The sequence below is a fragment of the Ambystoma mexicanum genome, chromosome 5p (assembly GCF_040938575.1).
Source record: "Ambystoma mexicanum isolate Mex_15411 chromosome 5p, UKY_AmexF1_1, whole genome shotgun sequence".
Classification (NCBI taxonomy): Eukaryota; Metazoa; Chordata; class Amphibia; order Caudata; family Ambystomatidae; genus Ambystoma; species Ambystoma mexicanum.
This window is the reverse complement of record NC_090930.1, coordinates 22089869-22103065: the sequence shown is the minus strand read 5'-3', so window position 1 is coordinate 22103065 and position 13197 is coordinate 22089869. Positions and strand designations below refer to the sequence as shown.

Genomic DNA, 13197 nt, shown 5'->3' with positions numbered 1-13197 from the left:
TGGGGGTTTACCTCGATTCAACTCTTAAACAGGCCAACAGTGTTGCATCCTCCACGGCCTCTACCAATAAACTGATCTATAGCTGCAAATCTTTTCTATCCCCAAGTAGTTGCTTAACACTGGCCAGAGCACTTGCTCTTTCGAAAATTGATTACTGCAACACACTTTTCCTTGGCTCCTTGGAGCATAACCTGAAAAAACTCCAGGTGCTACAGAATAACCCATTAAGAGCAGCACTCAGTCTCCCAAAATCATGCCACATCTCCACACACAGACATAACGCCAACTGGTTACCCATCCGTGACAGAATCATTCTACGCACCCTGGCCATCACCCATTAATGCCTCACCAACACAGCCTGAAATATCTGGCTGACAGAATCTGCTTACACCAACCCACACGTACTACCAGATCATCGCATTCACACAATTTAGTGGTCCCAAGATACAATCTAAAAACAGCAGGAGGGGCCAGCTTCCCAGTCCAAGCTGCCAAACGATAGAACTCTATCCCCATCCCCCTCAGACAAGAGCCCTCCTTCCTCGCTTTTAAAGTTGATATAAAAAATTGGTAACAAACCTCCCCAGTAAGAAGTACTCACTAGGCCTGCCGTACATTGTCTATGCTTTGGTCAGTCGCCTGTTAGCCTACTATTGTATTTTGTTTCCTGCATCCCAGATTCCGACCCATATGTACCCAGGGTCCTTTCTGGTTTCTGCATTCTTGTTGTTTCTAAGCAGTATGCCCATCCATGTCTGTAACCTTAAGTTTTCAAGCACCCAGTTACCTCAGGGTTAGGCACGCGATTCAAATAATAAACCAATACAAAATACCAAAAGGTGGGTTACCTAATACCAAGTAGATGTGTCTTTTGTAGTCTGTGTGACTGCACCAATTCTTACCCAACAGCGACACACATGGCTTAAAGTCAATTTACCAAGATCCCCACAGTACCTTTTAGAGTAAAGATGATGCAGCTGGACGTATTGCCTTTTATGCAGGAACCCATTCATTCAGTTCTATGGACCCATCAATCACCTGGGGCGCTCTCCCCTTGTATGACAGCTAAGTGCCCAGTTAAAACGGTTCCAGCCAGGCATACCCTATGACAAAGACCAGGGACGTTTCTGGGTCCTGCCTCAGCAGACACAGTGGAGCCTTGGCAGGCTTCACAAAGGTATCCGACCAAAGGCAAAACTCAAGGACACACCCCCACCTGGAATGGTGGAAGGACCAAGAAGGAACACAGAAACGAAAAATGGTGAAATAACAAAATGTGGGGCCATTTTGGGAAAATGGTTGCCCCCGATTGCTGTACTGCAGCTGTGTAACATAACACAACAGGTGTATTTGTAAAGTGCACATTCACTCCTGAAGAGGGGCATCTTGGCGCTAATAACAGATGTTTGTTACCCAACTTAATGGTACTTATGTTATCGACCTCAGAAGGATGAAGGGCTGAGGGGACCTGCTGGGATTCAAACCTATGACTATGAGGTCAGACACAGGCCCCTGTAGCGGATGCATTAGTCCACTGAGCCACAGACCCGGAAACAAACATGATAAAAGAAAAGTATCCACTGCCACCACGCATTTAGGTTCGTCTGACTGCAAGTATAAAAGTTACAGGAGCATTGGGAAAGTAGTTACAATGTAGCTCCTCTGCACTCCACATAGGGTGGTGTGTGCCGATTCCACAAACAGAAAGGTAAGATAAAAGTACCTTACTATCCTTGCGAACAGCCGTTTTAAGGAAAATGTAATGAAGAACAGAAGGGGAAGCCCAAGTGACTCCACGGCAACACTGCACATAGGATGCTGTGTGCTGAAACTATTTATTACAGATGCCTGTGGTGAAATACATGGAGGAAAGCATGACTCCATTACAGGTAAAAAGAAATACAGAAACAGCAAAACAGGGTTCCCAAATCAGAGCAAAATGAGGATGGTAAAAAGTCCCACTCACTCAGGATTATAAAGCATAAAAATCCCAGAAGCCCAGCAAAAGTGCTGGGGGGTCTCGTGGAGGGGGATTGGCAAAAGAAATGTACATTCTCCCTAACAAACGTGCTAAGGATTAAACACAATACACTACTGAAACTGATGCCACCAGCTTGCCCCTTAGGCACAGCTGAAGTAACCAGAAACCCTCTGCGTCTTTGTCTAGGGCAAAACAAAAAGTCTACCCCCTTTGTACTACATTGCCAGATGCATTGTACAATGATAAAATGTCACCACAAGTAGTAACTAGACTAAGGGAAACTATCTTTCCCAAATGCTGAGGCACATTGGAAAAACTGCCCCTCTGAAGCCAATAAGAGTATCCTGACCACAGCTTCTTCTATCTGCAAAGAAGCTATCCTTTCAGCAAAAAGACACCTATAATAAACAAATCATACAAGCTGAATCTAATACAAAAGAGTTGTTCAAGATCCTCAAAGAACTTGAATCTCCAATTGCCCCTATTGACAAATGCATCACAGACTCCTTATGGTGCACTAATATCCAAAAGGCACTCGTTGATAAAAAAAATAATATCTGTTTCAAACCAAAATAAACTAAAAAGAAAAGTGTAGCTTACTCGCTGACCCAGAATCTAAACCAGCTACGTAAAATATCACATCCCCTGAACTTTCATTTAAACCATTTAGTTTCTCACCCTTGTCCACCTGGGAAGTGGAAAACATCATTAGGAAGCTCAAACTGTCCAACTGTCAAGGCGACTTATGCCCCGGACCAGTTATTAAAGCGGCTGCACATGACCTTGCTCCGTTCATTACCACTCTCATTAATGCCTCCTTTAAAACAGGAACTGTGCCCGACATCCTTAAAGATGCTTGGGTCATCCCCCTAATCAGAAACCCCATTCGAGGGGATTGGGGTCCTCTGACGTATTCCATATCTATGACCGTAATCACCACAGCTGTGCTGCTTCGGAAAATCTTTCTGCGTCCTGCATCGATGATGTCGATACGCCGTCCTCAAGGACCTCCTCCGACGGCACTGGATGTTACAAGTAGGACGCACGACGCCCGTAGCCTCAGTTTCATTTTTTCCTCTGTGTTCGCTTCGGAGATCTCGGCGCACCTCGACTCTTTGGAGTTTGTTCTTTCGGTTCTTCGAACCTGTTTGTGAAGTTATCGGGATGTCTTCCTCTTCTTCCACCCCGCGTCCGGGCTTCAAGTGGTGTGGGGACTGCGGGTCCAAGATGTCAGTGACAGACTTGCACGACGCCTGCCTCTGGTGCCTCGGGGAAGCCCACGACACGGATGATTGTCGCCTGCCAGTCGCTTACGTCCAAAGCCTTGCGGGAGCGTAAGAAGAAGCTGTCGGTCGGTAAGGTGTCCAAGCCCCGGAAGTTGAGGTCCACTGGGCTTTCGACGGACGATTCGAGGGGTGACTCTCCGCATCGTCGTCGAAGTCTAGTGGGTCACTGTCCCGGAGTGGTTACGGCCACGCCGTCTGAGCACTCTGCCCGTCGGCGGGTCGCTTATCCCACAAAGCATACGACTCCGGAGGAATGGGCTTCCTTCGGTAAGAAAATGTTGGCGATTCTTGAATCGCAGGGCACCGGTCCATCCGCGCCTCCGAGTGGGGTCGGGCGTGACTGTACTAGACACACTGCTCGTACGGCTTCGGGCTCGGGTGGTCACACGATTTGCGGGAAAGGTCCCGCTCGGACAAGGGGAATCGTTCTAGTCATGCCTGTTCCAGGTCCTCGACGCGCTCGAGACCGTGTGCACCTGTGATGTCTTCGAAGAAGATGTCGACGCCTGTGGCGCCGAGGTCGTCGAGGGACTCTCTCGAGGCTCCGCCTCAGAAGAAGTCGTCGACCCCATCGGCGCCCAGGCTGTCGAAGGACACGCTCGGGGCTCTTCCCTCGAGCCCTGTGTCGATGCTGTCGGCGCCGCGCTCGGCATCTACGCCGATTCACTCGACGCCTTTCGAGGCTGTTTTGTCGGGATACCCCGGGGTACGGTGGAACCCCCTAGAAAGGCTCTGGCCAAGGCCAAACATGGCTTTGTTCCCCATTCTGTGCCCACTTTCCACCATCTTGATTACATTTCGGAGGTGGATGAGGGCTCTGATGATGGCATGGTTCCTGATACGGTGCCAGATGAGATTATATCGGGACATAGTCAGATTGAGGACCTGCGTCAGTCACTGCATGACACCAGTGGTCTGGACACCTCTCCGGAGGTGGAGTTTTGTAGGCCTCAGCCTAGCACCCATGCCGAATCCTCGTACCGGCGCCTTATGTCAAGGGTCACCGAGTACTTTGGGTGGTCTGCTCCACCAGGGGATTTTCTTCAGCATGGCCTCACGGATATCCTCGACCAAGGTCCACCAACTGACACGGTACTGCCGTTCCATATGGCTCTACAGAGGAGGGAGGCGGCTGCTTGGACTGCTCCGGAGAGTCTCCCGGCAGTGTGCAAGTCTTTGCTGTGAAAATACTGCCCAGCCAGTAGCAACCCCTGCTACTTGACCAAGCACCCCACTCCGGAGAGTTTGGTGGTGCAGGCGGCTACGGCCTAGCAAAGCAGGCGTTGTATCCTACCATCCCTCCTGATAGGGACGACAAGCGTTCTGATGGTTGGGCGAAGAAAGTGTTTTCTTCAGGGGTATGGCTCTTCAAGCAGCCAACTCCGTATGTGCCTTGTCACGTTTCACACACTCTGTAGAACTGTTTCCTTAGCGGCTGAACATATCCCCGAAGGGGACGAATAGGATGTCTTTCTTGCTATGATACAGGGTGGCAAGGATGCCATGTGAGGCTGTTCAGTCGGGTCTGGACATGGCAGATTGCGTCGGCAGATTGCGTTACCCGGTCCATGGCGGCGAGCACCGTAGTACGCAGGTTTGCGTGGTTGCGGAAGTCGGGGTTTGCTCCTGAGGGGCAAGCCCGGCTCCTCAACATACCCTTTGATGGTGAACATCTTTTTGGCAGCAAGGCTGAAGAGAGCCTTGAGAGGTTGCAGACCTCAAAAGCTGCAGCGAAGTCGTTGAGCGCTGCAGTTCGCCAACCTCTGCCTTTTCGTCCTAGGGGACAGCACTGGAGGGGAGGTTCCTTTCGTTATTACTTCTCCTTTGGTAAAGCGAGAGGAGCTGCTAGTCAAAGGGGCCACCGTAGGAGTGCCAGAGGTGGAAAACAAGGTACTCGAGGTGCCAAGGCCGCTCGGGCAGTTGCCTCTTTTCCCTCAGGCAACGCCGCTTCAGCTCAGTCATGAGGCCGTGTCCCATGGTTCGCCGGTTGGGGGAATGCTGGCAAAGCATCTTGTCGAATGACGTGCTATTACTTCAGATGTGTGGGTTCTGGAGATCATAACCCACGGCTACTGTCTTCCCTTTCGGCAGAGGCCTCACGACAATCCACCAGGGAATCTCTTTGAAGAGTCCGGATCCGCTCCTTGCACAGAAAATTCAAGCCCTGCTGGAGAAAGGCACCATAGAACTGGTGCCTGTTGCGGAGAGGAACAAGGGATGGTATTCCCCTTATTTTTTTGATTTCCAAGAAAGAGCCCGGATTGAGACCCATCATGGACTTGCGCGGTTTGAACAAGCTCCTTCTGAAGGACAAGTTCAAGATGGTTACTCTTTCTCAAGTCCTCCATGCCCTTCAACTTCAGGACTCGTTGGTGTCTCTAGACCTCAAGGACGCTTATATTCATGTGCCGATCCATCCGAAGCTCAAGAAGTACCTGAGGTTCGCGGTTGGCGACTCGCACTTTCAGTTTCGGGTCCTTCCGTTCGGATTGACCTCCGCCCGAGGGTCTTCACCAAGCTCATGGTAGTGGTGGCAGTGCATCTCAGGAAAGGGGGGATTCACGTCTACCCCTACCTGGACGATTGGTTGGTCAGGGCGCGTTCTCCCGAGCAAGTCCTGGATCATCTGTCCGTCACCTGCCACTCCCTCCACAAGCTGGGCTTCTCCCTCAACTTAAAGAAGTCCCACTTGACGCCAATTCAGAGGCTCCAGTACATCGGAACAGTGCTCGAGACTTCCCTGGGGCAGTGTTTTCCTCCCCAGGTGAGGGCTCATCACATTCAGCAGATGGTGCACAAGTTCCAACATGCCCAGAGTCTCCCTGCTTTAGAGTTCTTGAGATTGCTCGGCCTCATGGCATCCTGCATTCTTCTGGTGCCAGAGGCCAGGTTGCGGATGAGATCTTTACAATGGGCACTCACGCTCCAGTGGTCTGTCCTCCAGCAGGATGTCGGACCCTGTTCAGGTGTCGTCCTCGGCCGCCCAGGACCTTCTGTGGTGGGCCGTAGGCAGCAATCTGATGAAGGGGGCTCTGTTTTGGCTGCCCTGGCCGGAGGTGGCGATCGTGACGGATGCGTCTCTCACGGGATGGGGAGCTCATGTCAACGAGCTGACAGCGGTCGTTGGTCTCCGTCGGAGTCCAGACTCCATATCAATCTGTTGGAGCTGCAGGCCGTCAGGCTTGCCCTGAAGGCTTTTCTGCCGACTGTGCGAGGAATGTCCTGATTCTGACGGACAACACAGTGGCCATGCACTACCTCAACAAAAAGGGGGGGCAGGGTCACTTCCTGTGTGCAGGGAGGCGATGCAGCTCTGGTCCTGAGCAATCCAGCAGGAAATTTCGATTTCGGCAGTTCATCTGGCCGGAGACGAAAATGAGACGGCGGACGCTGTGAGCAGGCAGAGCGCGATCTCTCACGAGTGGGAGTTGGCTCAGGAGATTCTCCTGGAGATCTTTGCCCTTTGGGGGACCCCTCAAGTGGATCTCTTCGCCTCCAGTGTCAACCAGAAGTGCGAAAGGTTCTGCTCGCAGGAATTTGCTCCAAGAGGAGCCTTAGGAGACGCTTTCGTCGTGGATTGGTCATTCCCACTGCTGTATGCGTTTCCTCCAGTCCCCGTCATCCCGCAAGTGCTGCTGAGGTTACGGAGGTTCGGTTCCCGGATGATCCTCATTGCTTCAGCGTGGGCCAGGAGGACATGGTACCCAGACCTTCTCGACTTGTACATCTGCCCCCCATGTCGTCTTCCCTACCTAGACGATCTGCTCTCACGGGATGGGGGTCAGGTTCTCCACCCAGAGGTTGGATCCCGCAACCTTCACGCTTGGCTTCTGAAAGGTTGAGGTATAAGGATTGGGACCTCCTTGAAGACGTGATGGAGGTGTTGCTTTCGGCCAGGTCGCTGGCGGCCAAGTCCTTGTACCGTTGCCGTTGGAGAAAATTCTGCAACTGGTGCAGGGTTAAGAATGTGGATCCTTTTTCGTGTGACATTCCTGTGGTTCTGCCTTTTTTGCTTTCTTTAGCCCACAGGGGCTTGCAAGTGGGTACCGTTAAAGGTTACCTGGCGGCGCTGTCCATATTTAAGCGCTCGTCTGAAGAGTGTTCTTATTTTAAAATTCCTTCAATTTTGCAGTTTCTAAAAGGGCTCACTAATGTGTTCCCTCCGTCACCTTTCCAGGTGCCCGGTTGGGCTTTGAACCTTGTTCTTAAGTTTCTAATGGGTGCTCCGTTTGACTTTTTACATTCTTGCCCTTTGAGACTCTTAACTCTTAAAACTGTATTTCTGGTTGCGGTCACTTCCGCTCGCAGAGTGAGTGAGTTACAGGCACTTTCAGTTAAGCCACCCTTCACTGTGTTTCATAAGGACAGGGTTGTCCTTAGAGTTCGTCCTTCCTTTCTTCCGAAGGTGGTGTCGGAATTTCATTTAAGCCAGAAGGTTATTCTTCCGGCGTTTTATCCTCCTCCGCATCCTGGTAAGGAAGAGGAGAGGCTCCATAGGCTGGATCCTAGGAGAGCTTTGAGCTTTTATATTTCACGCATGTCCCGGGTCAGAGTGGACGATCAACTCTTTATTGGTTACGCTGGAAGGCGTTTGGGACAGGCTGTTAGTAAGCAGACTTTGTCTCGCTGGATTATCTTGGCAATTTCTGAATGTTATCGCTTGGTGGGTAAGGACCCTCTGTTAGGCTTGCGGGCCCATTCTACCAGGGGTATGGCTGCCCCTACTGCCCTGCGGAGAGGTGTTCCGATTAGTAACATCTGTGATGCAGCCACCTGGGCTTCGGGCCATACTTTTGTACGACACTACTCCCTCGTTACTATCCGGGGGCAGGATCTGGCCTGTGGCAAGGCGGTCCTTTACTCTGCAATTTGATTGGGCATTCTAAATTTCTATCTTCTAAATTCTTCCCACCTCCTTACGTTGGTACTGCTTTGGGAGTCTGTCATAGATATGGAATACGTCGGAGGACCGAATCCCCTCGAACAAGTTACTCTTACCTGGTAACGTTCTTTCGATGGGATGGTCCGACGTATTCCATAACGCTCCCTCCCTGCCTTCCCCGCTACAGGATTTCTTATGCGATTGCAGTTTACGTTTCCGCAAGGCTTTCTGTGGTCGGATTGGCAGAATATTGGTGCCACACGTTCTGGGGAAAAAACTACAACTGAGGCTACGGGCGTCGTGCATCCTACTTATAACATCCAGTGACGTTGGCCGTCAGAGGGGTCCTAGAGGGCGGCGTATCGACGTCATCGACGCAGATGCTGAAAGATTTTCTGAAGCAGCACAGCTGTGGTGATTACTGTCATAGATATGGAATACGTCAGAGGACCATCCCATCGAAAGAACGTTACCAGGTAAGAGGAACTTGCAACCCGTACAACTACAGACCCATTACAACAGTGCCCTTTCTATAACAAATTCTGGCCCGTGCAGCCTTTCTGCAAATACAGAATTACCTAGAATATAACAATCTCTTGGGCAATCAGGCTTCCGTCCCAGACACAGTACGGAAACAACCTTGATTGACCTCATAACACAAATCCAAGACATAAGACAAGGGTAAATTAGCCCTCCTACTTCTACTTGATCTATCGGCCGCTTTCGACTTGGTCAACCACCAAACTCTCTGTCACCACCTAAAAACAGCTGCCCACTTCCCAGATGAAGCTACATCTGGGATCAAATCCTTCCTTGAAAATAGAACCATGAGGGTTTTCTCACCAACTGCCTCCGCTGAACCTTCACCGGTCCTCTGTGGGGTCCCGCAAAGGTCCTGTTTCCCCCCCTACTCTCTCTAAAGTTTTCACGAAGCCTCTCTTCGGCATTCTTGATTATCTGGGTGTAGTTTATACAAATTACGCAGACGACACCCAGATACTCGTCCCTATTACTGGTGACTAAGCTATTGACACAAACGCTCTTAATGAAGTCTATTCAGTCATCCAAGCCTGGATGGCTCATTGTGGACTTTGTCTAAATGAAAAAACTGAGTTACTAACCCTCGGCTCTGACATTAGACTTAATAAACTGGACCCTGCCTTCAAATCATTCACTAACGATGGCAACACCATCAATGTGTCCAATAATACTAAGACGCTAGGTATCTACCTTGATGTCACACTATATCGTTCACCAGACAAACTAGCGCAGTGGTAGCAGCGTCAGCGTACAAATGCAAACTAATCCCCGAGTGTAGGCCATTCCTTACTGCAACTAATAGTACTACCCTCGCTAGAACCTTAGTCCTGGCCAAAATCGATTACTGCAATGCCCCATACCTAGGGACTAGCCAAAGAAATTATCAACAAGCTTCAAGTAACAAAGAACAATGCCATTAGGGCCGCCCTCAATATTCCGAGGCAATTTCACATATCGGACACAAGACAAAACCTTCAAAATCTGTCTGAGCGCAGAATGACCCTCAAAACCCTTGCATTGACGCACAAAGCCCGGGCAAACCTCACCCCAGCATATCTCACCAACCGGTTCTCTGTCCACACATCCACAAGACCCCTTAGATCAGCTCAAACGCGACCCTATCCATTCCTAGATTCAAGCTCCAAAAAGCTGGAGGATGTAGTTTCCCTGTTGTGGCTGCCATGCTTTGGAACATTCTAACTTACTCCCTCAGATCTGAACCTTCCTTCCAACTCTTTAAGGACAAAACTAAACGTGGTCTTCAGGATCTGGATCATGCTGGGCAGTACTCATAAATCAGCTATTGTTGGCCCGGTGATCTGGAGGCTCTCTGATCCACTGCTACCCCTACCACCTGTAATGCTGAATTTCACTTTGTTCCTCCTTTGTAACAGGCACCGTTGCATTCACTTGCTACTATCTTTGTTACATACCTGCCTGTACTTTTCATTTGTAACTGTGGAAGAATTCTCTGCATTCGTTGTTTACCTAGCTCAATACTGTGTATTGCCCTGCCTTTATCTGGTAACATTCAAACAAAGACTCTTTGCCTATGTAATGCTATGTATCTGTGTCAGACAGGCGCCAGATGCCCCAGGAGCGCAATACAAATAAAATAAGGACATGTCAGCTTCCCCGTGACAGATGAGCAAAAAGCCAGTGTAGTGAAGCTGAAGGCTTCACTGAACTGCAAGTGCAGATTAGATTAAAAAAAATAAAAGTAAAACGTTTGGGGGTCCATAAAAATTGAGGTAAAGGTGCTGTGAAGAAAAATATTTACCACTCCTGAGGCAGGCTCTGAATGGGTGGCTCCTGGGGCGGGCTCTGCTGAATGGGTGGCTCCTGGGGCGGGCTCTGCTGAATGGGTGGCTCCTGGGGCGGGCTCTGCTGAATGGGTGGCTCCTGGGGCATAATTTACCTCAAATAGTTTTTTTTTTTTTATATACGTCATGAAGCATGTTCATTTTAAGACAACCTTTCTGTTTACGCCTTTGAAGTTGCATTTCTTTATCTTGAGCCTACTGGATGTCTTACAAATGCAAACTAAATGAATGTGTAGGGTTCTGTTAATACTTTCATCCTGCTTTTCTCTTACAGATACTGAAGCGTGTTCCGAATAGCGTGCTTTGGTTGCTGAGGTTTCCAGCTGTGGGAGAGCCTAATATACAGCAGTATGCCCAGAACATGGGCCTTCCACAAAGCAGGATCATCTTTTCACCTGTTGCCCCAAAAGAGGAGCACGTGAGAAGAGGCCAATTGGCCGATGTTTGTTTGGACACTCCCCTCTGTAATGGTCACACCACTGGCATGGATGTGCTCTGGGCAGGAACGCCCATGGTCACTATGCCAGGGAAGGAGCCAACGGAAAGCTTAGTTCTGCTCAACCGGGGATGCTCATCAGGTAATTTACCTTTTTTTAACTTTTATTTCTGTGTCTCTGTTTTAACTTGTTTTCCTAAGACTGTCTCCCTATGAGATGTTTTAAGCTTTGACAGCATGTTTGTCTTGAAAGCGAAAGTTATTGCTTGCTTTCCAGCTATGCCTTTGCTAAATATTTTGCTTGTTAATGGGACTATGAAGTGGTGTGGTTGAAGAATCAAGGTTACCAGCATATAATGCTGTTGACCAGTGTTAAGATGGATTGCTAAAATCAGATTTTAGGAGGCCGCCCTAGTTATGGTAAACAGGGAGACTGAGTTTAGCCAAGCCCAATTAAGGTAGTGTGGAGAGCAGTCAATGTTGACTCTCGGGAAGAGTGAGTATCGTCAGGAGCCCTCAATGAGTCCTCGCAGAATGACAGTCCTTCAGCTTAGACAGTCCGTTAAAAAGTTATTTATGTAGGCCCTTAGAGCACACTTAAAAATAAAACCAGCAAGTAGTAATATCACAAAACATAAAACACGTTTCTGAGGCTTGTGGATCTAATCAGAATCTCATGCTGTGCATAGGCCGACATCTAGTGGTATGTGCAGAGTATTGCAGTCTTGTTTTTGAGTTTTGAAAAGGGGCGTCAACAGGGCGTGCTTGTAATACTATCACTGTGTGGCGTGTATTGTACCCATGATCCTTCACGCATCAAGGACCCTCCGATTTGTTTTTCTCACCATCGTGGTCACACACATGCGGAGCTCGTAGCCTAGCTAGAGATTGCAGTTCAACAAATAATAATTATAGTTTATATTTCGGCAGTCGCCTTGGCGATTCATCCGGCTACTACCATCTGAAACTTTGACTAACTTCTCATTCTCGCCGGCCAGCGGTGACGTTCCCCATGCTTCGATCTTCAAGTAGGGAGAGCTGGGAAGGGTCTCTACTTTTACATTTCTTTATAGAATGTCTTTTTCTACTTAATTTTCTACTGATGTCTGTCTAGCTATTTGTATTTGTATTTTATTTTTATAGCGCACAAGGGCATCTGGGCACATTTCTTGAGGTTACAGTTGGTTTCAAATATACATGATATATACAATGTCATGGTTACAGTTACAGATAAACAACAATATGATATGCAGGAATGAGAAAAAATATATATAGCCATCGTACACAGATACGGGAAAAGAGATGCATTACTTACAAATAGCACATGCTAAGCAAAGAGCCAAGGATGTGTTATTAATTAGCTTATTTACATAATTACGGATGGATACATTAGGCATGTGGGTAGAGTCTAATGTGGAGGGCTAGTTGTTATGCGCTGCATCTGGAATCTGAAATATGATGAGCTCTGGGGATATTAAACGCTGCCCCCTTTTGGACTATTTGTAATTTGTTAGTATTCTGTTGGCAGGTCCCCAAATAAAGCGCATTACAGTAGTCTAGTTTTGACAAGGCCAAGGTACTGGCTAAGGTCGTGCAATTGATGGTAGTTCGAAAAAGTTGACAAGCGGTGATGAGTTTACATGTATAGGCCACTGAGGAAGTTATAGCATTGGTTTGTCTGGCTAATGATAGGATGGAATCAAGTTATATATTAAGGGTTTTTATGTCTTTGGATACCGTGATGGTATTACCATCAATAGTGAAGGAGTCGGTCTGGATTGAGCTGGCCGCTAAATTAATTCAATACTATGTCCTTCCTGCAATAAAAATGTCCCTTCAAAGATAGTGTAACAAGTGTCTTTCGCGCAGAGAAGCGTTTTAAACACTTAGACAGGCGCACCAAGCGCTGGGCGGCCTACACCATGCATGCCGAATCCCTTTCCCCCACTGGCACTATAGGATCAGACGCAGACGAGCTCCGCAGCTACGGCTTAGTTTCTGAAACCGAACCGTTATTGGAGGAGTCAGCAGACGTCTACGTGTTTGTCCCTAGCCCCAATAGGCAGGCCGAAAGCTCTGCTATGGGGAAGTCCACTGGCGATAAGGGCACACCTGTGCACTTTCAAAAACATACAACTCCAAGCCAACCTTTTACTGGATCGTCGAAAGGGGCTTTAACGGCAACTGAGCTTTTGTCAAAACTTTCGTCGGAAGTGATCGAACCCTGCCGTTTGATGTTTGCTGCATGG

The 13197-nt window shown here is 48.7% G+C and overlaps 1 protein-coding gene across 3 annotated transcripts in view; it reads left to right on the top strand.

Moving 5' to 3' along the window:
- OGT (O-linked N-acetylglucosamine (GlcNAc) transferase) overlaps window positions 1-13197 on the top strand; it is an 810702-nt gene that overhangs the window by 748984 nt on the left and 48521 nt on the right. For all 3 annotated transcript variants that reach the window (XM_069612350.1, XM_069612349.1, XM_069612348.1), the window contains exon 20: window positions 10787-11090. In XM_069612350.1, the coding sequence (XP_069468451.1) occupies window positions 10787-11090 (304 nt within the window). The remainder of the gene's footprint in view (window positions 1-10786; window positions 11091-13197) is intronic.